The sequence below is a fragment of the Vulpes vulpes genome, chromosome 8, assembly GCF_048418805.1.
Source record: "Vulpes vulpes isolate BD-2025 chromosome 8, VulVul3, whole genome shotgun sequence".
Lineage (NCBI taxonomy): Eukaryota > Metazoa > Chordata > Mammalia > Carnivora > Canidae > Vulpes > Vulpes vulpes.
In genome coordinates, this window is record NC_132787.1 from 58,558,873 (window position 1) to 58,584,947 (window position 26,075).

At 45.8% G+C, this 26,075-nt stretch overlaps 1 protein-coding gene across 2 annotated transcripts in view; it reads left to right on the forward strand.

Annotated features, from left to right (window-relative positions):
- The window catches only part of CASQ2 (calsequestrin 2), a 65,169-nt gene extending 45,394 nt beyond the window's left edge, over positions 1 to 19,775 (forward strand). Inside the window, exons 8-11 of one of the 2 annotated variants that reach the window (XM_025994688.2) lie at positions 4,983 to 5,037; positions 14,750 to 14,850; positions 16,762 to 16,836; positions 18,360 to 19,775. In XM_025994688.2, the coding sequence (XP_025850473.2) occupies positions 4,983 to 5,037; positions 14,750 to 14,850; positions 16,762 to 16,836; positions 18,360 to 18,578 (450 nt within the window). In that variant the 3' untranslated portion in view covers positions 18,579 to 19,775. Of the gene's footprint in view, positions 1 to 4,982; positions 5,038 to 13,471; positions 14,130 to 14,749; positions 14,851 to 16,761; positions 16,837 to 18,359 lie in introns of those variants that run through there. The other variant, XM_072766804.1, reaches the window with a different exon arrangement.
- The last annotated feature ends 6,300 nt before the right edge of the window (positions 19,776 to 26,075 follow it).

The following is a 26,075-nucleotide window of genomic DNA, read 5'->3' on the forward strand; positions in this document are numbered from 1 at the left end:
TTAAAAATAACAAGAGTGTAACAGTGCTTTAAAAATAATATTCCTCTTAGTTTTAAAATTTTTTAAGATTTCATTTATTTAGTTGAGAGAGAGAAAAAGAGAGCACACATGCACACAAGTGGGGTGGGGGATGAGTAGGAGCACAAGGAGAAGCAGACTTTCCATAGAGCAGGGAGCCCGACTTGGGGCTCAATCCCAGGATCCTGGGATCATGACCTGAGCCAAAGGCAGACACTTAACCAATTGAGCCATCCAGGCACCCCTCAATAATATTCCTTTTAAAAGATATTTTTGCCTTTTACTTAAAATAATTCCAGACTTACAAAGAATAATGTAAAGAATTCCATGATCTCTTTGCCAGATTCCCTAAATGTTAACATTTTACCTCCTTTGCTTGATCACACAGTTCTTAACAGATAATAGGTATAAACATTCTCCCTACTGTCTGCCACCCCACCCCCCACCCCCGGACTATTTGAGAGTAAGTAGCAGACACAACTCCCCTAACCCCTACATACTTCAGATATTTTCTAAAAACAAGGAATGTCTCTCATAACCACAGTATACTCATCAGGAAATCAGTAAAACTCGATTTTATCTATGGACCTTATTCAAATTGACCAGTGTCCCACTAATGTCCTTTATATTACACACACACAAAATTTTTTTTTCCTGGCCCAGGATCTGATCTTGGCCATGAACACCATCATGGAATCCCCATATGACTTCTCCAGAAGCTGTAATCAGACCTAACCAGTCCCAAGTCTTCAACTAAGGAAGGAAGACAGGATCATCTTCCCATCCTTACAAAGGAGAAGCAGGAATCATTTGGTCAGAGGGATTTCTGGGGAGTCACTTCATGTGCCTTCCCCATCCACCTTTGCCACACAGGAAAGCATTGCTCTGAAAAGCAGCATCTCCACGGGTCCTTGGCCACAGCAAACCAAACCAAACCATAGAAGCTGGGGAGAGTGACCAGTGAATGAATTTGGAAGTCTTGATCTTCAACACCCACTTCCCCAGACATTGCAAAATATTTAAATCAGATGGGAAAACTAAGCTGAGTGAAAGCAAGTATTGACTTTTGTCTTTCCCCAGTTGTGCAGGTTCTTAAAGCAGCGAACCATAAAAAACAAATACTTAATTATTACTAAAGAAATTGGTGATGCAATACTTGCCTTGTGTAAATCAAATAGCTATTTATTTATTTAGAATACTCAAAGAATAAATAAAAAATCTTTTTTAAAAAAACCAAAAAATAAAAAAAGAGAGAGTATTCAAAGAATGTCAAGATGGAGCAGGGTGGTCACCCAGACTGAGTGCTGACCAGTCCTCCCCCTTTGACACCTTACCTTCCAACCAGCTTTCCAGCCTGGCAAGTGGTCAGGGTCCTGGCCAAAAGCCCACAGGGATGGGAATCAGCAGTGCTTTCGGGAATAACCCTCTCTCTGTGGCAGTAACAAAGTAGTACTTCCAAAAGGGGGCCAGAAACCTCCAGATAAGCCCCTGGGATGCTCCATCACACCAGGGAGTCCGTAGTTTTAAGCGCATGTTTTTTTTCTTTACATCACTTCATTCAACAAGAGAACAAGTATCAACAGACTCTGGAAGGAAACAGAACAAAACAGAAACAGTGGTAATATATCTGGTTGGTGGGTAACTGATGTGTGGTTTCCTTTTGGTATCTCTAATATTTTCTCTTTTTTTCAACTAGTGTGTAAGATTTTTATCACCGTATGCTTTTTTTTTTTTTTTTTAAGTCAGTGAGCATTTGATTACCTATTACATTGTGCTAAGCACAGGGGTTATAAAAATGAACATCGCTGTTGTGTCCTTAGGAGTTCAGGGTTGAGTAGATGAAACAGTCTCAAAACATATAATGCCACTCCAGTATAGCTCATACTATGACAGATGGACATACAAAGTGAAAGAGAATTCAGAGTAGGGTATTCAGCAAAGTAATTCCTAAGTCTCCAGCTCTTTGGGGGAATCTGGGGCTCAGTCAGCTTACCTTATCAGCCTCCATTTTATTTTATTGTTTTGATTTATTTTATTTTATTTTATTTTATTTTATTTTAGAGAGAAAGAGAGAGCAGGAGCAGGGTGGGGTGGTGAGAAGAGCAGAGGAAGAGGGAAAGCAGACTGCCTGCTGGGCAGGGAACCTGATGCAGGGCTCCATCCCAGGACCCCAAGATCATGACCTGAGCAGAAGGCAGACGCTTAACCGACTGAGCCACCCAGGCCTTCTCATCAGCCTCTTTTAACTTAAGAGTCATTAATCTGAGTTTGAAACATCTGCAAACCCTATAGGGGACAATAGATTCATTCTGTTGCTATTGGTGATGTCAAGGAGGAAAATTGTTTCTCCTACCCTCTTAGGTTCAGTTCTGAAGGGCCGAAAATTAAACTGACAAAATACAGATTGGCGTGGGCAAGAGACAGATTTAATGACCTATTTATTATGCAAGGGCGTTTACAAGGAAATGTGAAGGGGCTTATCCACCATCTTAACTGGAAATGGGAGAGGCAAGGGGTACCTTCTGGGAGAACAAGTGACTTGTTAGGAGGTTGTGGAGAAAGGGAACTTATGGAAAGACAAATGTCTTTTTGGGAAAGAGAAATGGGCTTTTGGCAAATAGGTGGGAGATTTGCTAGTTCTGTGATAATATCTGTCTGAGAAGAGAAATCAGAGCGGCTCTTGGGGATGAGGTTTATGACAACCAAGTTCTTCTGGGAGGCTCTGTTTTTAGGTAGATAAGGCATTCAGGGATTCATATGCTTTTGGCTCAAAATAATTTTTATGGCCACGGTGGCTTATTCTGGACCCTTTCAGTGAGAGAAAAATCACGCAAGGCCAGATAGAACTGGCTTGAATCCCAGTTAGGTCACGCACTAGTTCTGTAGCATTTAGATAAGTCCCTTCGATTCTTTAAGCACTAAATAGGAATAAGACTTTTGTCTGAGATTTAGAAATAACGTACTTACAAAGTACTGATACAAAGAAGGGCAGGGGGCAGATACTATGGTGGCCATTTTCATCATCAGTGTTATTTGAAGGCATAATTCTTTCCCTCAGAGTGCTTGCCATCTGGTTGAGAAGGGGCGATTTCTGCTATTAGAAAGATAGTTTCCAAGGCAATGTGGTTCAAAGGTCAAACGGGCGACCCGAAGCAAAGGTTCAAGAGAAAGCCCCTGAGGGGTGTCAGTCCAGTGCCTGGTGAGCTAGGCTCTTCCTCACTCATGCACATTGGATTCTCACTGACGAACCCTGATTCGTGCACTTGCCCATGGATTCTTGCCTTGTGAGTTTATTACTGAAAATACCTGGCACCCAGCATGCACCTGCTTCCTTACAAGTGTTCAGCACAGGTTTATGAGCTGACTCTGAGCCTTGATTATAGCCCTCCATTCAGGCACCATCTTAGGCCTGGGGAGTGACAGCCATATGATGAGCAGCCTCTTAGCAAACAAATATGGATTCTTAATTCCAAAACCAATTTCCCGATGCATTCTAGAAGGGCACACAGAAGTGAAGCCTGCTGCACAGAGTTAACACTGCTCACTTCCCGCTGATGGCAGGAGACAGAGACGAAGGGAAGCCTAATGAGAACTGATCAGGATATTCTGTTGGGTGATCATAGCAAATGTAAAACAGTGAAACCTCAGACTCCCCTTCTGGTTGCTGTCGGATCTGTGTAATAAATCTGCACACGCATACACACGCGCACACACGTACCTATCTGTAAAATTCAATTCCCCAGAGCGTCTCACCAAGCCCGTGCTCACTCTCTTGTTTTTAATAATAATATTTCTCATTTAATCTGTCTTAGAATTTTTGGAGGTTTTGTCCATTCCAAACTCAAAGGGAAAAATTAGCATTTAGATAGGATTGCACCAGCATTAAAATCAATTGAAATGGAAACGGGGATCATAGGAGGGTTGAGATGCCTGGAGTCTTTTCCACAGGATGATTCTGATATGACATCCAGGGTGCCCAGTGACTCCCTTTCCGGGGTCAGCAATAATCAGTATTCACTCCAGTTCATCACTGGTGCCTCATTTTTACACATCCTCCTCTCCATGTTTTTTGAGGAATCACATTTCTCCTACAGAGGCTCCTCCGAAGCTCCTGCTCTTCCTTTTGCAGGATGCATTGATGCAAAGGGGACACAGGTGCATGGTCCCTTCTGTCCAGGATGTAGAAATATGGAATGCCCTTGTTTGCCCAGTGACCCTGTTACTGCCATCCCTTCGACTCCAGATCCACTCTTTGCTCTTTGCATAGCCTCCCGCATCTCAGAAATGTGTTAGAGGCCTTCCGCCAGCCTTGGCCCCAAGCAGGAGCCCCCCACCTCCACCCCAGGAAGGCGCCCCTTGCTGACTACACAGTTCCCCAGTAGGGGCCGTGCTCACAAAGAAACCCTATGCTCCTATGCTCCTATATGATTCTTGCATGAACAGGACAGACCTACGGCCTAATTTACCTCAGTCTACCTGCTGCCAACTTGGGGACAGCTTCAGGATCTGTCAGCGGCATTCAGACTGTCCCATAATCGCTGGTTGCTGGTGGTGAATTCTTGAAACGCAGACCAACAGTTGCATTTACTGAGCTGTGCTTCTGGGCTTGCTGCCCTCGGGCTCCTGATGAGCCAGACTCATGTTTTTCCTCTTTTGCCTTTTACTGCTGCCCTCCTGGATCCTGCAGCCCACAGGAGTGAGGCCCATTCAGTGCTCGTGTCTTGTGTGTAGTGGGTGTTTGTCCGTCTCGCAAACCCATGCATTGGACAGCACACATTCCTCCCAGTTGCTCAGCAGTGTTTCCTTCCTCCCCGTGTGTCCCTCTGTCCCCCTGGCCCCGGGTGTCCACTGCCCCTCCACTGCCTCCCCGCTGCCCACTTGCATCCCAGCCTCCGTGTCTGTCCCTGACTTGCCCCCTTGTCTCTCCACCCAGGACCGTAACCTCTGATTCCTTTCTCCTCCAGGAAGATGATTTGAACGGCATCCACATTGTGGCCTTTGCAGAGAGGAGTGACCCAGGTAGGAAACCCTCCCCATCTGCCCCCTTACACCTTAAGCGGGATCTAACTTCTCACCTTTGGCAGCCCTCATTCCTTGCTCTTCCCTCACTTCCGGTCTCCAAGGCCACTGCAAGATATTGGGCACCCCCTGGTGGTCGTTGGTTAGCCACGAATCCTTTGTCAGTGTGCATTCAGCTAAGAGAAGAGATGTGGGTGGAGCTGAACCTCATTCTATTCTGCGTAGCTCTCCAAAGTATGAAGAAGCGCTGAATACTGGGGAGAATATAAAGACATCCTAGCTTTCCAGGGTGTGTGTGTGTGTGTGTGTGTGTGTGTGTGTGTGAGAGAGAGAGAGAGAGAGAGAGAGAGAACTTGTGTATTATTTACCAGGATTGTGATCTAGCCTATATAAATAATAATCCTACATGAAAATTACAACAAATGTATGCTTTGGTTTGTAAAATATGGTCTGTGCTTGGAAAACTTAATAGATAATATTCGTTCAAGCAGTGAGAACTGGACAAAACCAGCAGTTGATTTCTCAAGTGCAAAATGACCCTGCAAATGGATGCGTGACTTTGTTTTATTTTGGAACCTGGACGACTTTTTCCTGGCCTCACTCTTTTTAACATTGGCAGAGAGGGAAGGGCAGGAAAAATCAATATTGCTGGCAATAAAATGCTAAGTCCCTTTGGCAATGCTCTGTGAAGTGAAGGGGCCCCAGGGGGATCGTGTAAGTGCGCATTCCAGAGCCCGTAAGGGGAGTCTGGGCATAATCCGCACTGCAAACAGAGAAGGCAAGGCACTTCATTTAGGATGGCTCAGCAGCAAGGCCTTGGGCCGTGAGGTGCCCAGGCGGGGGTCCTCGGACCTGACAGTGTGGAGAGCCACAAGCACCAAAGCAACCAGGGACTGATTATGACAGGACCTCCAGAAACCTGTGATTTCACGGAGCTCGGAAGCAACTGTTAAGGCACCATCAGGCTTAGGAACTGCCACCCCAGGTAATGTAGAACGGTGGCACTTGCCTGGGACCTCTGTACACCCTTAGGGACAGCCAAGAGAGCTCCAAGAAGTTGAGCAAACTTCCCAAGAGGGCACAAGGAGTTAATGGGAGGTCACGAAGGAGCCATGGGTTGTCTTGGTCATCAGTACATACCTGGTCCTTGCATAGCACCCTGACACAGAGTAGGTGCTCAATAAATGGCTCTTGGAAGGTGAGCAGATAGGAAGATGACTGACGAAGACTGATTCTCAACACCAGTTTTTTTGTTGTCGTTACCACATTATCAGCCTCTGTGATTCTTACAGATGGAAACCTAAATGCTCTTATCACACCATTTCTAAACTTGTGAGATAATCCACACATGACAGTATTTGCCTTTTTAAAGTGTGCGATTCGGTGGTAATTTCAGTATAGTCACACGGTTTTGCACTATCTAATTCCAGATCATTTTCAACACCTTTTTCAAAAGGAAATCCCATGCCTGTTGGCAGTCACCCCTACTTCCCTTCCCCCAGCCCCTGGCTACCACTAATCTACTTTCTGTCTCTATGGATTTGATGACTGTGGACACTTCATGGAAATGGAATTATGTAATCTGTGGCCTTTTGTGCCTGGCCCCTTTCAGTCAGCATAGTACATTAGAGGCTCATCCATTATGTAGCGTGTATCTGTGATTCATTTCTTTTTAGGGCCAAACAATGTTCTGTTGTATCAAAACCAAATTTATACTCCAAATTATCTGAGGGTGTTTCCTCCTCCTTTGTTTTTGTTAAAGTCTTTGAACGCTCACTGGCATCTCAGTTTTCCCACTGTGGACTTGCAGGGTTGGCAAAACTCTTCAAGGATAGCTAGTCTTTGTCTGAAAAAGAAATGCCAGCATGGTTCTAGCAGTTTCTGGCCACCCCTCTGCCCCTGCAGGGGAAAACAGTGAAGGAAGCCAATTGCCCAGGTTTTACAAGCCATAATCAAACAGAGTCGGATCCCTGGTGTTGTGTGAACAGAGATGAAACTGCCATCAGTGGCAGCCTGCTGGCATGACTCCAGGGGGCTTCCTCCCCCCCCCACCCCCCCCCATCCAGGATTGTGGGGAAGCCTGTCTGGCTCTGTGGAACAATGGAACAAATTGGCCTCCAAGAAGTTGCAGGAACCTGTCTGACCGAGATTGTGGCTGTAATGAATCAAGCTCCTGAAACTACTTCCACCTCCTCCCTGCACAAATATCTCTGGGCCTGAAGCTGTTCTTTTCCCCAGAGGAGGCCAAGCCAGGGCTTGTTACTGGGAAGCTGGAAGAAATGCCCTGAAAGGGAGGGGGGGGGGGGATCAGGGCGTTTGCTTCAAGGGAGGGCCTGGCCCACTTGGGTCTGGGAAAGAAAGACTTTTCTGTGTAAGTCCCAACTCTGTGACTAGTCGGACCTTCAGTGACCTGCAAGTCACTGAAGTGTAACCCAGGGCAGAGGGGCCTGGCTGAGGGACCAGGAGCTTCATTCCTGCCCAGACGGCAGTTACTTGTGTACCTTTGCTCCTGCTAACAAGCTGTGCAAGGCTGATAGCCCCAGCCAGACCCCTACCGGCTTGGCCAAAGAAAGAAGGACATCCATCCGGGACATCCATGCAGCTCTCCTTAGAGAGCTAAGACTTGAGGGCCAGTGGGACGTGGAGATGATCTCACTGGGTCCCATTCTGTGATACGTGCATGATCATGACCATCCCAGCCTAGACGAGAAGAGTGAGTCTTCTGAATCACTTGCTGTGATTCGAATTCCAGCGGGCTTTCCTGACCTCTGCCTTGGTCCTGATTATGATGAAGTTGGTGATGATCACTTGTATGCTTATGTGATGGAACCCCACATGGGCACTGCTTGTTTTCTTCCCATGTTACAAATGAGGAGGGTGAGGCCAAGACAGGGTGACCTGCTAGGGGAAAGCAGAGCAGGAATGGAGCTGAGGGCTGACTGGCTTCCTTCAGGGGGCCAGGCCTTGCTGATGACCATGGGCCCCATCCAGTTATGACCCCTGGGGACCTCCAGTGATCATTCAGCCTGCCTCCTTCCTCTCTGTGCTCTTCACCACTCCCTCCACCTCCACCATGCGGAAGACCTGGTGAAGATCAGAGAAGATCAGTGGCCAGCTGGAGATCATGCAGCTAGAGGCACAGTGGACATGCGAGCTTTGATTTCCTGGTGGTTTTCTGGGCACAGTGCAGCTGAGCTTGCTACCTGCCTGGCTACCCTGCAGAGACTGGCCTGAGCATGCGCTCTGCTGCTGCACAATGGGCGGAGGGGGGGTGTTGTGTGCGGTGTGCAGGGCAAGCAGAAGGCGGGAAGTGAGACGAGAGCAGCCATCTGGACGCTTGAGAGCCAGTTAAGGAAGAGAAGTCAGCAGTCCCCCTGCTGTCCACTGATGTCCCCAATTGGGGATAGGACTGACTATCCCAGGGACCGGGGTCCCCCTAGGGCTCCTCTCCGAGTCATTCTGCCACTGCCAGACTGCAGATCAGCTCTCCAGGCCCTGGAAGGACAAGTCCTGTGCTCTGCTCCTGCCCCAGGCTGCTCCGTCTTCCTCCTCCAGAGCCTCCTGAGCTCGGGATGGCCCCGGAGTCACTGCTTGACAGGTTTGCAAATGAACACCTCTCCTCTGCCGCCCCCCGCCCCCCGATGTGTCTGCATCAGGCTGACATCTTCTTTATAACACCTGCTGAAAGGTTCTCAGAGTGGCATTTCTACATGAGTGCATGCTGGATGGATATCCTCCAAGGGCCCAGGGAATATTAGCACTAACAGGCTGGAAATGCAAGGACAGGCTGCCGTGCACGCGCGTGGATTGGCCGTGGAATGAGCGTCTCCAAGCCCTGTTCCAATTGGATTGCAACCGCCTGGGGGTTCTTGTAAAATGTTTTTGAGATCAGTTGTCTCAAATGGGAGGGCTGACTGCTTCTTTGAGCTTCCAGATGTAAATCTGGTTTATCAAACTTAACATTTTTTAGTTCTTGCTAGTGTGAACCATGCATGTAATCTTCACAACAGCCCTGTGCACTAGGTATCGTCCGTATGTTCTTCCCCGATACACAGATGAGGAAACAAAGGTATGGAGACATTAAACAATGTCGCCAGGTCACATAGCTCATAAGTGGCAGAACTGGGATTCAAACCCAGGCTCTCAGCCCCTAGGCTGCGCTCTGAGATACACCCATCTGGGCCAGACAGAGCCCTGGTTCCTAACAGGGCTGTGACTGGCCTGGAACTGGTCCCCCAGGGCTTGGTGCAGCCTCATTCCCACCAGATCCTCCCTGCCTGGGAAGGAGGAGAGCATAATCACCAGTTTCCCCTCCCACAGAGATGTGATTCCCCGAGGCCTCTTGCTTGCCGTGGGAAACCTGGCTGCACATGAGCCCTCAGCCCTGGGTCATGGGACTTCAGGTTCCAAGCCCGTGTGGCAGTCAGGGAGTCTTGGTTCTCACAGTGCCAGGTCCCTCTTCTTTATTTAGGCTGATCTCTAAGACTCCAGTGGCACTTAGGGACCTCGCCGAGTTAACCAAGCAAGCACACTGTGGCTGGGGGGAGGATGTGGTGTGATTAGAAGGGGGGGTGGGGGGCGGGGGGCATCCAACTGCCCCAGAGGACGCTGCCTCCAGGCTGTCTTCTCAAGCCCCTTGCTCTCCTCCTGTTGAAGCATTCACACTCCACTCACAAATCTTGAGCGCAACCTTGAGGAAGGAAAATGGCAACAGTTTTGGTAGGAGGCCCAAGACCCCAGAGGGAAAATGCTTGTGGAAATGGCTCTAGACCTGCAGACCAAAGACCTGAGTTAGAATCCTGACTCCTCCCCGCGCTCTCACGTGATGCTGGGCGAGCCACATTCTCTCCCCAGTCTCAACTCCATCCTCTTTAAAATGGAAATAAGAAAATCTTCCTGACTCTAGGAGGACTAGATAAGAAGATTAAAGGCAGAGACTAGTTTCAGTGGCTAAATAACTGCTAGGTCCAAAATCATGGAATAATATTTCCTCCTTTTTTTTTTTATTTAGCTTAAAAAAAATTATGGACTCTTCCTTCTAAAAGATACATGGCCACAATTTTAAAAGGTCTCTAAGTTTAGGTATCATTGATGAAGGAAACATTCATCTGTTTCAGATCTATCCATTCATTCATGTAATTCCAATTGTGGACTTGTCTTGGGCTTTACATTGAATTACAGAAGTGAAATATGGCTTCGTGCCCCTGTTTCCCCCATCAAAAAGGGAAAGTCCACAGTGGCTATTTCCCTTTTCCAAAGGCACCTGCCCAGACACCAGTTCTACAAAGAAACAGAAGCTCTCCCTAAAAGGAAATTGAACTTGTAACTTACAGTTGTAGCAACTAAATACCTGGGAGACCAGTTTAGTGGCCTTCCCTCAACTTTCCCATATGCATGAGAATCCATTCCAGCAGGTCTACATTCAAGGCTGGGAATAAAAAGGTAGAGAATGTACCAGGCCTGTGAACCTTGAATCAGGAATGTCCAAGTTAGCTTAATGACCTTGAAATAAAGGAATTAAACCTTGCTTTAACCCACATACTGAGGCAAGGTTCTCATAATCACACCTGCTGGCACAGCCACCCCTGAAGCCTTCAGTCATGGAATCATTAACAGGGGCCAGAAGGAACTGCCCCATAACATCATATCTCCTTTTTTTAAAGAAAGACGCAGAGAGAGAGGCAGAGACGTAGGCAGAGGGAGAATCAGGCCCCCTGAGAAGAGCCCAATGTGGGACTTGATCCTATGACCCTGGGATCATGCCCCAAGCCGAAGGCAGATGCTCAACCACTGGGCCACCCAGGTGTCCCAACATCCTATCTCCTGGCGTAACTTCCTATGAGCCTGTCTTCTCTACTGTGTGGGCCAAGACTGCATCTAACACACTGTTTGTGCTCAGATCATTGTACTTATTACCTATGCACTAATGGAGAAATGAACGGCCACATTCCCTTTATTTAAGCAGGAGTCCAGATCATTTAGGAATAATGGCTAAAGCTTACTATGTGTTAGGCGCTGTCTCAGTGATTTAGAGGTACTAACTCATGTGACCTACAACCACCTTATGAAATAGGTACTTTTATTATCATCATCCCAATTTACAGATGAGGGGCCAAGACTTAAGTAACTTGCCCTAAGTCACACTCAAAATGGCAGAACCAGGATTTGAACCAAGGTGGTTTGCCCCAAGTGTATGTATGTTCAAGCCTAATGCTGGGCTGCCTCCCTCTACTCTATTTTTGGAAATATCCAGGGATGCAGAAGGATTATGCCTATTATAGAATTCGTCACCCCAAAAATCAAAAAACTGTCCTTGGCTCTGGATGAAGTTTCTTTTGCTTTAGTGTCAAACTCATTTATCAATTTATTCTGTGAATGTTTTTTGAGTTTTCCTTAGTCTTCTGTAGGTGCAAAACCCTGTCATAGTTCTAAAATTGAGCACTAAGCCAAAATGTTGTCTTCTCTTGTTTTACATAAATACTCCAACTTGTTTGATTTTCCTTGTAGAATCCGATTTTTATTCCTTCAATCTTTTCATTTTTATCTCTAAACCTGCTCTAGCATGTAAAGTAGAAAGGGTTCCTGTATGTATCATTCCTTTTTATTAATTCCAACATTCTGTGGGGTTTTCCATCACAAATCTACAGCACTCTCTTGTGTGTGCAGCTGTAGTACCGATGACGCAATACAGTGCCTAGGCGGCTTCTCCCCTCCCTTTACACAAGTCTATCTCTTGTACCTCAGATTTACTTTCTACATGAATCAGGGGCTATGTCGTTGAATTTTATCCTCCTCATGAATTTCTGATTTGTCAAGTTCACTTTTACATTTGTAAAGTTCACCTTCCAGAGTACTTCCTTCTGGCTCCCAAGAGTAGTCATAGAAAGTGTTTTTAGAGAATTTCCCATTGTGGTGTGTGCATGATGATACATAATCCACAGGTTCCAGAGAAGGGAGATCCACAGTGTTCGGACAGCAGTGGCCAGTGGCACTCTAGAGGAGCTCGACATTCTCAGCCACTCCTACAGGCAGCAGGAGTTACAGCCCCCAAATCCAACTCCACCCAACCGTCACAATGATAATGACCTCTAAAGCCCCTGGCCCTATGCATCCCAAGCGTCTGTCTACAACATAGCTTGTGATATACAGGTTTCCCTCACTGTCTCAATAATCTCATCACATCCCTTTGCATTTACGAAATATCTATGTTATTACTTGTTTTTGCTGATGAAAAGAGGTCCAAAGAGGATTTTTGACTTTATGGAATGTTATTGCTTCTCTACAACATTTTGGTACATAGGAACATTCTACTTTTGGATATCGGGGGAGATCTGTAATTCAGAAATAGATAGAAAAATCTGCCCTATGACCCAGCAATTGCACTGCTGGGGATTTACCCCAAAGATACAGATGCAGTGAAACACCGGAACACCTGCACCCCGATGTTTATAGCAGCAACGTCCACAATAGCCAAACTGTGGAAGGAGCCTCGGTGTCCATCGAAAGATGAATGGATAAAGAAGCTGTGGTTTATGTATACAATGGAATATTACTCAGCCTTTAGAAGCGACAAATACCCACTATTTGCTTTGACGTGGAGGGACCTGGAGGGTATTGTGCTGAGTGAAGTAAGTCAGTCGGAGAAGGACAAACATTATATGGTCTCATTCATTCGGGGAATATAAAGAATAGTGGAAAGGAATAAAGGGGAAAGGAGAGAGAATGAGTGAAAATATCAGTGAGGGTGACAAAATATGAGAGACACCTAACTCTGGGAAATGAACAAGGGGTAGTGGAAAGGGAGGTGGGCGGGGGGGTTGGGGTGACTGGGTGATGGGCACTGAGGGGAGGCACTTGGCGGGATGAGCACTGGGTGTTATGCTCTATGTTGGCAAATTGAACTCCAATGAAATATATATATATATTTCTATATATATAAATCACCCAAGCAGAGCACATCTCTGCAGGAAGGGGCTGTAGGCTCTTCTTTCCGAGCAGGAGCTCTGCTTTCCAGGTAGCAAGGCTTGAGGAAGCCCAGCCTGAATCCTACGGCTAACAGTACAAGTTAGCGACATTGAGAGTGACTACACCCACTCAGAGCAGAGCTGCTAAGATTAGCATGCATTTCACCTGGAATGTATAGAAGATGAGGAAGTGTGGAGAAGAACCTTTATGGAGAGGCCCCAAGGAGCCAAACAAAGGCTGGAGCTCCTGGGGAGAGGAGAGACTTGTTAAACAGGTGCTCAAAGTCACTGGGACCTCTGACAAAGGAAGAAACTTTACAACGAAAGGGCAGTTGCCAGATGGAATTCCAAGGCAGGTGGTGGGTTGCTTGTAGAGAGGATGTACACTGCAGGCCACACATTCAGCCAGGCTAGAAAAGTGACTTTCCTGTCTAGAATCAAACTTTTTTTGTTTTGTTTTGTTTTTTTAGAATCAAACTTGTACCTGGTGGGAACTGGATCTGGTCACGGATGGCTCCCTACCTTTACCCCAGCATCCCTAAAAGTCAATTGTCATGCGGCTTCCCAGGCCTATCTGGTCAGAGTTGCTGTGGTTCCTGCAGCCTCTAGCCCTTGTTCCCAGAAGATCACCACTGGTCCTGTTCATCCCAACTGTGGCTTCGTCCGCATTCCTCAGAACCACAGAGAACTAGTGGGGCCTCCCGACAGACCTTCCTGCCCTAATGCTCCTGCACTAAGGGGTCCTCCAGGAGATTCTGGGGCCTTCCCATTTGCCAGAGTTTCATTCTGAAACAAAGCATGGGTCCCTTGTGCTCTGAGATTCCCTGGATGTGTGGAGTTTCTGTGTGTGGACACACAGGCACACATTGGCTTGCATCTGTGTGCACGCACACACACGTATGTACATGCAAACACATACACGCAGGGGCAGAGCTTATTCTCGGGAACTTTCCAGAATCTATACTATTTGTTCCTAGTCAGGAGTGGGGTGGGGTTGCTGGGGCTTTAGGGTGACTAAAACATTCTTCTGAAACTTTTTGTTTATGGTATAGATTTTATGCTCCCAGTCCTTAAATGTTTAGGCTTTAATTTTTTTTTAATTAAAAAAAATTGTGTTCTTGAGGCTCACAAGGCTTGTCTCTGCTTTTCTTATGAATCATCCCTCCCCTGGGGGCAATAAATGCCGCTGCCTGACTAGGGGGAGGGCAGAGCATACAAGGAAATGGTGCGAGAGGGAGGGAAGTCCAATTTACTATCTCAAAGCTATAAAGCCAGCTATAAATCAGAAGCTTGGTTTGAAGGTTTTAGAAATTCCAGGTTGTAGAAATCTCAGGGTCCTGCCTAAATGTTCTTGGTCCGTAGAACTCAGATGGATAGCAAATTATTGGTTTCAAGAGAGGGCACAGAGGGCCAGGCAGGGGTTCTTCTGATCCGGGATTGCACTTGCTGACTCCAGGCTGGTTGGTTTTCACATGTGGACCAGCAAATGGAGGCTGGCTTTGAGTTAAGAACCAGAGTCTTCCCTGTGAACTTTTCATTTTTTTAATTTAAAATTTGTATTGTTTCCTTTGAGTAAGCTGCTCGGTGGATGGAGATCTCATCTGACTCATTTTATAGAATACTCCTACAACTGGGGTATACACCAAATGGCCTAGGAAACCCTCATGGAAAAACCACACTCCCTACTCTTCATGCTGCATCCCATGTGCGTGCAGGGAGTAACTCAGACTTCTTGAATACTACTTTAGATGGCTACGAGTTCCTGGAAATCCTGAAACAGGTGGCCCGAGACAATACAGACAACCCTGACCTGAGCATCGTGTGGATCGACCCGGATGACTTTCCTCTGGTGAGTGGCCCAGACCCAGGCACCGTCCTTGGTCACCTTCACAGCCCCGTGTTTGTGTTTAGTGTGAGACCCAGAAGCATGAAGGAAGATGCGAAATAGGAGGACCATTTGCGGAAACACAGTGACCACCTCTATCCAGTGTGGAAGACCTTGGTGATATTGTGGGGCAACATTGAATTTTGTACCTGGTGCTGACGCTGACATGCTTACACTCACCATTCTCACTCCCTGGAAACCACGGAGCCGTCCACATGAGTGAGCTGGGTGAAATACTGCTAGTGCTTCCGTTCCTGTGCCCCTTCCCACAACTATCCTTGCTACAGGCTCTTTCCTGTCCCGGCAGGGGACCATCATTCTCCAGCAACCTGAGATGCTAAGTAATAAAAAATCACACCTGACCATTTTGCAGAGTGAAGAACTTTGTGGAGAGAACACCAAACTCTTGGAGGGTAGAGCCCCTGTCTGTCTTGTTTCATTGTGTTCTCTCAGGTCATAGCATGCTGAATGTATAAGAAATTTAGAGTCAGAACTCTTGCTCGTGTTAGTGATCAATGCCAGAAAGCCTTAAGTATGCTTAATTTTAAAGAGAATAAACAGAATTTGTATGGTACATGAGCCCAGTGGTGATGACAATGGACGTAGCTACTGTATGCCAAGAACTATAGTAAATTCTTCACAGGCACCATCTCATCAAACCCTCCCATCAACCCTATATAGTAAGTAAGGACTGTCATAATCCATATCTGACAGATGAAAAGAATAACAGCTGGCAAGGTTAAAGCCACCATGTGGGAGATGTGATATCCTTGTCCAGGTGTGTGTGATGCCAAAGATTTGTCTACTAGTGAGTCAATAGACTTTAGGCTGAATTTAATTGCTGGTAAGCAGTACAAGTTTAGCTATCAGAGGTTATAAATGTTAACTTCTCTTCTTCTAGGACTTACCATTTTTTGCATATTACATGGCTGATCATATCATGACCAAAAAGCCAAAACTGAGGGAGTTTAATGACCTCAAGGGTCCTGACACCCAATTCTACATATAGAATAAGTGAATCAAAGGCAGAGACTTTCAGGACACTGGGAGCCAAGGTCATAACTCTGGGTAATCATAACAATGTCATGGGCTCATCAGACCCTAAATACCATGATTCTTTAGTTAACCTCTGCCTGGCTGTGTTTCTAGTTTATTTGGACTGCTTTGTCGTGCAAGCTTGCAGATGGTCTGCCGTTGTCCCAACCTACTCTATATGTTTGTTTGCCTTGGTTTTTACAAAGGAGAAATCTTCAGACTGTTCAGATTTCCCAGGTTCCTGATTATCCCCAGTCCCCATCAGGCCATATATTCGCCTTGGAGAGTTCCTGCCACTGGACATTTGCATTGTCTTGGCTCCATGGTCCCTTACTCCTTTAGTCCCGCCCCAGTCAGACATTAGTCCCTGTGGATCCCAAGCCTGGTGAACAAAAAAGCCCTCCTTTTACTTGCATGGCCCTTCACTGCCTTCCCAGCTCATCTCATGGATCAGAGTAGTACAAGGTAAGGGATTTTAAAATGGAAGCTTGAAAGAAAAGTGGAGTAAAATTGTTCCCTCACCACACGTGAACTATAAAAGAGCCACAGTAATTTAGAAATCGTCATTGGATCATCTCTGTAATATTCCTCCTTACAGCTGTCAAAGCTTTTAGATGACATGTTTTCATAGTTTGTGTTATGACCTCTTCTCCTCATACTTCTTTAAAGTACTTGAGGGCTGAGGCCAAGTCTTCAATTTCTGAAGTGCCCACAGCTGTTTGGGAGACCTTTAAGCAATGGTGACCGATGATGGGAGGGCAGGCGCGTCCAGCCACAATATGTGGCTTTGACAGGGAATGCCCTCTGCCTGTGATCTAATCTTATTTTTTGTTGCTTCAGCTTGTTGCCTACTGGGAAAAGACTTTCAAGATTGACCTATTCAAGCCACAGATCGGGGTGGTGAATGTGACAGATGTGAGTATCCCTCAGGAAAACTCGCTTTGTCGCCCTTTGTCGTCCTGTTTTCTGCCTGGCAGTCCAGACTGTGACACTATGTATAGGAATCTAGCCTCCTCTGAAATGAGCAGGGCCCTTGGCTCTGCCCAAGCTCAGGAAAATTGCCAGTGTGGCCCAAGCCTTGCCTCTGAGCCAGTCCCAATCTATGGGGTCATGATTGTCTTCCATGGGCACTTCCATGGAAATACATGGCCCATTTCCTTCCTTCTGGGGCCAGCCCGTCCTATTTTACCAACTATTTGGAACTTTCCATCCAAGTATGCTGTCCTGTGTTTTCTCCTAAAGCCCAACAACAAATCCGTTTTATACAAAGGAACCCGCACGTGAAGCTGCCATTGCACAGTGGGTGATTGAAGGGGCTGCAGGAGGGCAGGAGGAAGATCACGGAGGAGCAGGGGCCATTCCTCACCAGCAGACACCATTGATCTGAGTCTGAGAGAAGCCGGTGTGGTGGACTAGTGGAGCAGGAGGAGCTTTAGACCTCAGTCTCGATGGTTGATACGAGTCCACCATAATAACAAAAACAGAAGGGGAGACAGATACAGCAGACAATGAGCAAATAATGGACAGAAAGAGATGGCCCCAGAGAAGTCACTAGAGCCATAATTGATTTGCAGTGGAAATGCTTGTGGATGTTAGCAATGTTATCCCATTGGTAGGCATTCGGTCACCTTGGGAATTCCACATTTATTTAGTCTGTAAACTGCTTTTTTAATTAGTAATACTGATTGATAATTTTTAAAACTTACTCAAAACATTTGTAAATAAAACGGTAGCCTATGAGGTGGAAAGCAAAAGTACTTCCCACTGCCCTGACCAGTTCCTGAGGGAGCCATTGCTGATAGTGTCATGGCTGTCCTCCCAGAAGTGGCATGTACGTGTTGGCTGTTGTTAGATGGGTATCTTGTAGATACGCTCGTGAAATCAGAAGGAAAAAAATACCGGTGTGAATATACTTGTGATTCATAATGATACTTGATTCCAATACCCCTGGGAACTGCCCCAATTCTGGGCTGCCTCTCACCCTCCAGCACTTTCCACAGGGTCAGGCTCATGCTGGGGATAAGGAGGGCAGGCAGGTCAGGGTAGGGAGAGGGGTCTACCAGGCAGTGCTGGTGACCTGGAGAGACTACTCCAGGGTGGGAAGGGAAGGCAGAAATTCGGGGGGTGGGGTTGGAGCAGCTGCTGGTCGTAGTGGGCTGGACCTGGCCCATTCCCCTGCCAACCCTCCACAGCCCTGCCTCCATACCCACTCTCCTTCCCCAGAGAGCCTTCTGTGCCAATTATACACACACACAATGGAAACACACTTTTCCTTTTACACTGTACAAGCAGGCTCCTACACACAGCATTCTGCATCGAGGCATGCCCATCAACCAGCGCACACGGGTTCCTGATGACTGGGCCAGGCTGCTGGAGCCCTCTGGTTTGGCTGGTCCTTCTGGCACTCACTTGCTCACTCTCTTGCTCTCTCGCTGTAGGCTGACAGTGTCTGGATGGAGATTCCTGATGATGATGACCTGCCCACAGCTGAGGAGCTGGAGGACTGGATCGAGGATGTGCTTTCTGGGAAGATAAACACTGAAGATGATGACAACGAAGAGGGGGATGACGGGGATGATGACGAGGACGACGATGATGATGATGGCAATAATTCTGATGAGGAGTCTAATGACGACAGTGATGATGATGATGAGTAGCCCCGACCCCAGGTGATGGGTGAAAACACAATCACAGCTGCTCACTACCATGCAGACAGCACCAGGGGGCAGCGAGCAGCCCCAGCCTCCGCACACCAGCTCCTTCTCCCTTTCCCATGCCTTTTCCCACCCCCTTCTCACCGGGAGCTGTTCCACTCAGCAAACGCCTCTAAACCCTGTAATCCCACTCAGCAGGGACTAGTGGGGAATTATTCCCATGTGGACTGTCTTGATTGTCTTGGAAAAGCTCTTGTTCTTTGCCAGACCGTCACTGGTCATGGCAAGGCCAGAACCTGGCGGTCTGGGGACGATAATCTTCTGACACCTCAACTCAAGTCTACTTGTCCTTGATGTGATAATAACAGAATTGACAGCCGGCAAACTCAAAGCAGAGAGTGACCTCACAGTCCGAGCCCAGGGAGACCCACGATTCATCCATTTAGCTTCGTGCCTAGAACATCAGTGATAATCTCTCCTTCAAGCGAGAGGTTCCCTCTTAGGAAAGGCTCAGCCTTGGAAACAATGTATAAATCAGGTTTTCTTGGCTCTATTAAACGTATTATTTCAAGGGTATGTCAGACCATTATGAATTCAGATCCAAAGGTTTGGATAGCTATCAGGAGGCCTTGATACACATGCGTACAAACGTCACCATCATTTCTAGCACGTTGGGATATGGGATGGGAGGTCGATTTGCTTTCTTAATTTCTTGTCAGTGGCAAGTCTCACATTATACACAAGGGGCTGGGGGAACTGTAAGGATGAAAGGTTTTAATTTTTTTTTCCTGCAGGGTTCATGCCCTTGATTGAGTCAGCTGGCTTCTTAGCCTGAGCTGGGATCTGGATACACTTTTCTGTTGCTGCTAGTGGGTGCTCCCATTGGGAGTAGAAGTTGGTTTATCCAGAGGTCAATCAATGCTCCATTTGTCAGCCCTCCCACACTTGAGCAGGTCAATAGCTAGAGTTCAGAATGGTGCCCCGAGGCACTGAGAAAATCCCAAAGTGCCTTCCAAACTATCTAAAAGTTACATTGTGCTCAGTAGTTTTAGCATTAAGTGTGCTGATATTATGATGTTCTAATTTATTTTCTCAATCTTTTGACACATGTGTAAGACACTGCAAATTCTTTGGAAATAGAGTAATTCTTTTATGGAATAGTAGCCAACTAACTCTGTCATTAAACTTATACTTTGAAAATATTGAGACTATTTTAAACATCCTCTTGGTTTTTCTGATCCTGCTTGTTCTCTCTTGGTTCCTGTCCTACATTTCCATCCCTTCTCTGTTTTTCTTTCTGGCCCCTCTTCCTCTGCCTGCCCTTTAAGTGAGAGTGTTTCACAGTATCTCTCAACTCTAACATTGTTCCAAGGTATTACCATCCATGCCCATCAGCTACCACCTTTGTGCTAATGACCTCCAAGTCTGGGTCTCTAACCTTGACCACTCTCTCGAGTTTTAGATGCTCTCATTGATCTTGGTTTGGATGTTGCACAAGCAATTCAAACAGCAGAGCAAAATCCTAACTCATTTTTTAAAAAAGATTTTATTTTTATTTATTCATGAGAGACAGAGAGAGAGAGAGAAAGGCAGAGACACAGGCAGAGGGAGAAGCATGCTCTACGCAGGAAGCCCTGTGTGGGACTTGATCCTGGGACTCTAGGATCATGCCCTGAGCCAAAGACAGATGCCCAATCACTGACCCACCCAGAAGTCCCAAAATCCCAACTCATTGCCTTTTCCCCTAAACTTCTCCTTCTCTTCATGGTGTCCAGATTGGAAGAGTGATATCACCACATATCCAATTGTCTAGGTGGTCTGAAGGGGCCCCCTTCCCTTCTGCAACCATGGTATTTTGTGCATACCCCCAAGCATGGAAATTGTCTTTTAGATTGTAGTACATATTTACATGTCTGTCCTTTTGCTAAATTGTAGGCTTCTTGGAGGCAAGGAATTTATTTATCTTTGTATCCTTAGCAGCTAGCACTTTGTCCAGCACAAAGTAGATACTCATTTATTGAATTGATGGGTAACTAGTTGATTACCTGGAATACCTATGATTCCCCAGCACTGTTGGATAACAATGCTTACAAGGCCTCCTTATTTTTATTTCTCCCCCTCATAAATCAAGGCAGGCACTTCCCAAGGCAAAACTATGCAGCAATCCAGTCAGATCCAACCACACTTCTACTAAGCTCTTGGGGGTGGGGGGGTATGTAAATTTTCAAAGCAACCTTTGAAGCTAATCTTTCAAATAGCCAAAGAATGTAATCTGTCATGAAAGTGGTCTATTCCCCAGCTCAGAAAATTCTCTTGTTCCTGGAGGCCTGAGTAATATGCATTAAGTCTAAGTCATATCATGGTATTCCCATATTAAGAATCACTGAGTGTTAAACTAGTACTATCTGTAGGTAGTCATGCTGTTTAGTTATTGGTCTAAACCTTTTTAAGCTGGTATTTTTATTGAATGCTTGGTATGTGCCTGGAGCACTATGCTATGTCCTTTACATGTATTATGTCATTTCATTCTTACAAAGTACTTATGAAGTTCTTGTTATTATCCCCATTTTACAGATGAAGAAACTAAGACACAGAGGGCCCAAGTAATTTTCCCAGGGTCACACAAACACTGCACAGGAGTATAAGTGTAACCCCATTTTTATACTTAAATCAAGGATTTAGACTAAATTCTTTAAATTAATCAATCAAAGGATTCCATTTCTTTTCCTCAGATAGCGTCCTGAGATAGACTCAAGTGAATTTCCCATAACCTCTTCTCACTGCTTATACCAAGATACTCTTTCTCTTTTCCTTCTGGAGGCCATAATCACCTTATCCCATATTGAAAATGTAGGGCAATTAGAACAGCAAGATCTGGCTGTCCTGTTGAGAAAAAAAAATTGTGTTATGAAGAATGCACAATCATTTTCAGTGTATTAATTAAGTCTTTATTTATTTGTGTGTGCCCATGCATGGTGGGGAGGGGCAGAGACTCCTTAGGAGTCTCCTAAGCAGACTCCTTGCTGAGCACAGAGCCCAATGTGGGGCTTAATCCCAGAACCCTAAGATCATGACCTGAGCTGAAACCAAGAGTCTGACACCCAACTGCCTGGGATACCTAGACAACCCCTCAGTGTATTCTTTAAAAGATAATATCTCATAATTAGAAATAAGTTTATCTTTTCCATAATAAGGCTGTGTACTGTCTAGGCCCTAGTTCATAAAACACAGGAGGCCCATATTCGAAATAATGTCATTTGTCATAGACCATTACCAAGTAGCTTTTGATCAACCATCCTGATACATGGAGACACATGCACCTCTCATAAGTGTTGATGGTTCTGGGGCTGTGCCCTCCAACTTCCCACTCTCACCAGGGCTTCTCAACCCTGTGCAGTAAGCATCAGAATACTGTCTGCCCAGCTGATATAGAAAAGACAGATAGATGCCTGGCACCAGCCCAGAGATCATGATGAGCCACCTCCAGAGCTAGAGCTTGACCATCTGCATTTTAGAAAGTGTCATTGGGAACTGACACAAGCCAGGGCTGGGGACCACGGCTCGTCCTCTCCCCCAGGTCATTTCTCCCAGCTCGTGCTTACCAACATCTGTCTCCAGACAGGCTTTCCTGTTTCCAAACCCCTCATTCCAACGGTTTCTCCTGGACAGTTTCATCTGGAGGTCCCAGAGGGCCCTCGAATCAACATGGCTTTGAGGTCTAAAGATCTCTCTAAAATTAGGTCAAGAAGTCAGCTGTGCAACATTAATAATAATAAATAATCACCATTATTATAGAAAAACAGCAATTTGGAGACTAGAGATGAGTAAAATAGGCTTCCTAGCTTCCTACCTCCAACTGCTGGCCACCCAAGGGAATCAGGCTTGTAGAGCAGACCCAGGCCATTGCTGCTCAGTGGGCAAGGACGGACGGGAAGGAGAAAAAAAAAAAAAACAGACCCTCCACAATAACTTCACCCCAAGAAACATGGACAAAGGGTTGTTGCCCATTAACCTGGTAACTCTATCTCTGGCAAAAGTCCAGCAGCATTCAGGAAAAGGTCCTTCTTCACAGATGCAGAGGAGCAGGGGAGAGACATACCCCTCCGACAGTGCTCAAGCCAGAAACCTTAGAGCCATTCCATGTGTCCTGCTACTGCACTAATTGGGGGCATGTGCTGTGCTCTCCTCTGCACCCACCCCTACCAGGCAACAGGTTTTACAGTCTCTCACCTGGGTTGCCCCAGCTGCTCTCCCATCTCTGAGCCAGGCTGCATGCTGAGATCAAGTGAACTTTCTTTTTTTTTTTTTTTTTTTTTAAGATTTTATTTATTTATTAATGAGAGAGGCACAGGCAGAGGGAGAAGCAGGCTCCCAGCAAGGAGCCTGATGTGGGACTCGATCCCAGGACTCCAGGACAAAGGCAGACACTCAACCACTGAAGCACCTAGGTGTCCCTCAAGTGATCTTTCTAAAATGAAAAGCTGATCATGTCACACACATACTTAAAATTCTTCAGTGGTTCTCTATTCCCAGTAGGTGTTTAAAGAAATTTTTTTTAAGACTAAGAGGCCAAAGAGCGAGCTATGAATGGAAAGGGTGTTGACTGCTGACTGTCGAGCTGTGTGCGTGTGGTGGGAGGTTGGGGAGGAGAAACGAGATAGGTCTTATGAAATAGAAAGTCCTTGAAGTGTCTTTCCTGCCTATGAAGAAAGCAAAGTCTGAGTAGTGCTGATGCTGATGGTGGTGGTAGCTAGGCTCCTGGGTTAGGAAAGGATCAGACTAAATGGGGCAATTTCTGCTACGTACAAGGAGTGTCTGTTTTGGAATTAGGGCATCCAGATAGCTCATTGGGGATTATAGCATCCAGTTGTTATTCTTAGCAGAAGTTGGGTCGGCACCCTTAGCATCAAGATAGGGCGTCAGGTGTAGCTTTGTAATTGGTAAAAGCCAATTTCCTTCACAGGGCACTCAAGGTCTGCATGACCTGCCTTCTAGCCACCTTGCCAGCCTCATCTCTTACAAGCCTCCCAGCCACCTGCCTCCTCTACTCTTAGAACCAGAAGTTGGTAGAAGCTGCTTGGCTGCTTAACAACTCCAAGCCTTGCCTCATGCTCTTCCATACTAGAACACCTGTCTTTTCCCATCTGCCTGGCAAACTCCCAACTATATTAAGTGTAAAGTAAGGTCCATCCTATGACTATTCCGGTCATACCCAGGTGAACGGGCCACCTCATCCACTGAGCCCTCACTGTACCACGTACAAAGCTCTCTTACAGAAGCCAAATTTATCCTGCTTTTACTTATATGTCTTCTTCCCCCTAGTTGTCTCAAAGCAAGCTTAGGAAAAAAGACGTCAGCTAATTCTGTTCCATCCTCAGTGCCTAAGTTCTGATAGGTACTTAGTAAACTCGTTAGACTGAGTACTCTCTAAGCCCTATGCAAAGCTAATTGAACAGTGATTAGTACCATGAAGAACATGCTAGTGATTATCAAAAGTTAATCAGCACCATTTTGGCAATGGTGTCATCTGTTCCGATTTGCTTCAAATAACAAATTGCGACTATACAAAAAATAGGAACGTAGAATCTCTTTGACTCAGAGAGGAGTTTCTGATGTGCAATGTTCTTTTTTTTTTATAAATTAATTTTTATTGGTGTTCAATTTACCAACATACAGAAAAACACCCAGTGCTCATCCCGTCAAGTGTCCCCCTCAGTGCCTGTCACCCAATCCCCCCCACCCCCCGCCCTCCTCCCCTTCCACCACCCCTAGTTCGTTTCCCAGAGTTAGGAGTCTTTATGTTCTGTCTCCCTTCCTGATATTTCCCACACATTTCTTCTCCCTTCCCTTATATTCCCTTTCACTATTATTTATATTCCCCAAATGAATGAGGACATACACTGTTTACACTGTTTGTCCTTCTCCGATTGACTTACTTCACTCAGCATAATACCCTCCAGTTCCATCCATGTTGAAGCAAATGGGGGGTATTTGTCGTTTCTAATTGCTGAGTAATATTCCATTGTATATATAAACCACATCTTCCTTATCCATTCATCTTTCGATGGACACCGAGGCTCCTTCCACAGTGTGGCTATTGTGGACATTGCTGCTAGAAACCTCGGGGTGCGGGTGTCCCGGCGTTTCATTGCATCTGAGTCTTTGGGGTAAATGCCCAACAGTGCAACTGCTGGGTCGTAGGGCAGGTCTATTTTTAACTCTTTGAGGAACCTCCACACAGTTTTCCAGAGTGGCTTGATGTGCAATGTTCTTTACTCAGGTTAGCAAAGTCCACTAGAAATACAGGCATCGTGATGAAGAGCAAAGTAGCATGGGGATGACAGTAGAAGTCCCAGGCCCCACTCTCTGGGAACAGAATGCTCCATAGCCCCCTAAGTATCCATTCATTTATTTTAATGTATTTGCAGACCCAAATGCTTGCAAGATGAATCAAGGACCTCTTTTGAATTAATCTGATATTTTACCCATCTGAACTCTTCACAGTAGTGATGGCTAGAATTGTTATTGTTAACCCTAGGATCCTTCAAAATCCCAATGATTCCCCCAAAATAATCATGTGTGATTAGGTTATAGCCGATAGCTTCAGCAGTGAGTATGCCATCATGTTCTCATTTACTTAGTCACTCAAATATTCAATCAATGGACCTTACAGCTTGTTTAGTACATGCAGATCAGAGAAGACAAAAATGAGTGGACAAGATGGAATGTCCGAGCAAAACTCTAGAAAAAGAAATGGTTTAAAGTACCTTGTGCCACCACCATTTTGTCTGAAAATATTACAAATTCTCAGAACCTCAATAACACATTCAGATGTAAATACAGAGAACGCACCCAAATGTCAAATGTAGTTTTGTTTTTCCACAGCAACATTAGCCTGTATAACTAGATGTTTGCATGACTTGTTGACACCAACAATGAATTGCCAAGCTTCTCTGGAAGCAGGGATACTGTCCCTGGCTGTGCTGCTGCTGGTGGGTCCAGTCTCTGGCACTGGGTATACAGGCAGTGACGTAATTGGTGCTATCTTGATATCCATCCCTCCACTTCCATAATCTGATAGCTTATCATCTGATCATCTCAATACTTCTCCAAAATTCTATAGCTGTGTGATGGGTAATGAATGAAAAAAGAGAAGAGTCCTTGGTTTATGTCTGCAGCAACTTGAGTCTTTTCTCTAGCAGGGGTTGCTAGTGCAGATTTAAATTATGCATGGATTGGCCAATGGCCCAGAGAAATAGACCTTATGGATAAGCTAAACAATGAACATCTTCAAATCAATTGCTATCTCTAACCCCTGTCCATGGAATAGGTTAAGAATTTGATTGTGTGTTATCAGTACTCTATATAGATAAAAAAAGATAGCTGAGGGTAGCAGAAGGCAAGTTCCAACATTTCTTTTTTTTTCCTAAATTAATTTTATTTTAAGTAGGCTCCACACCCAAAGTGGGACTTGAACTCACAACCTGACCCTGAGATCAA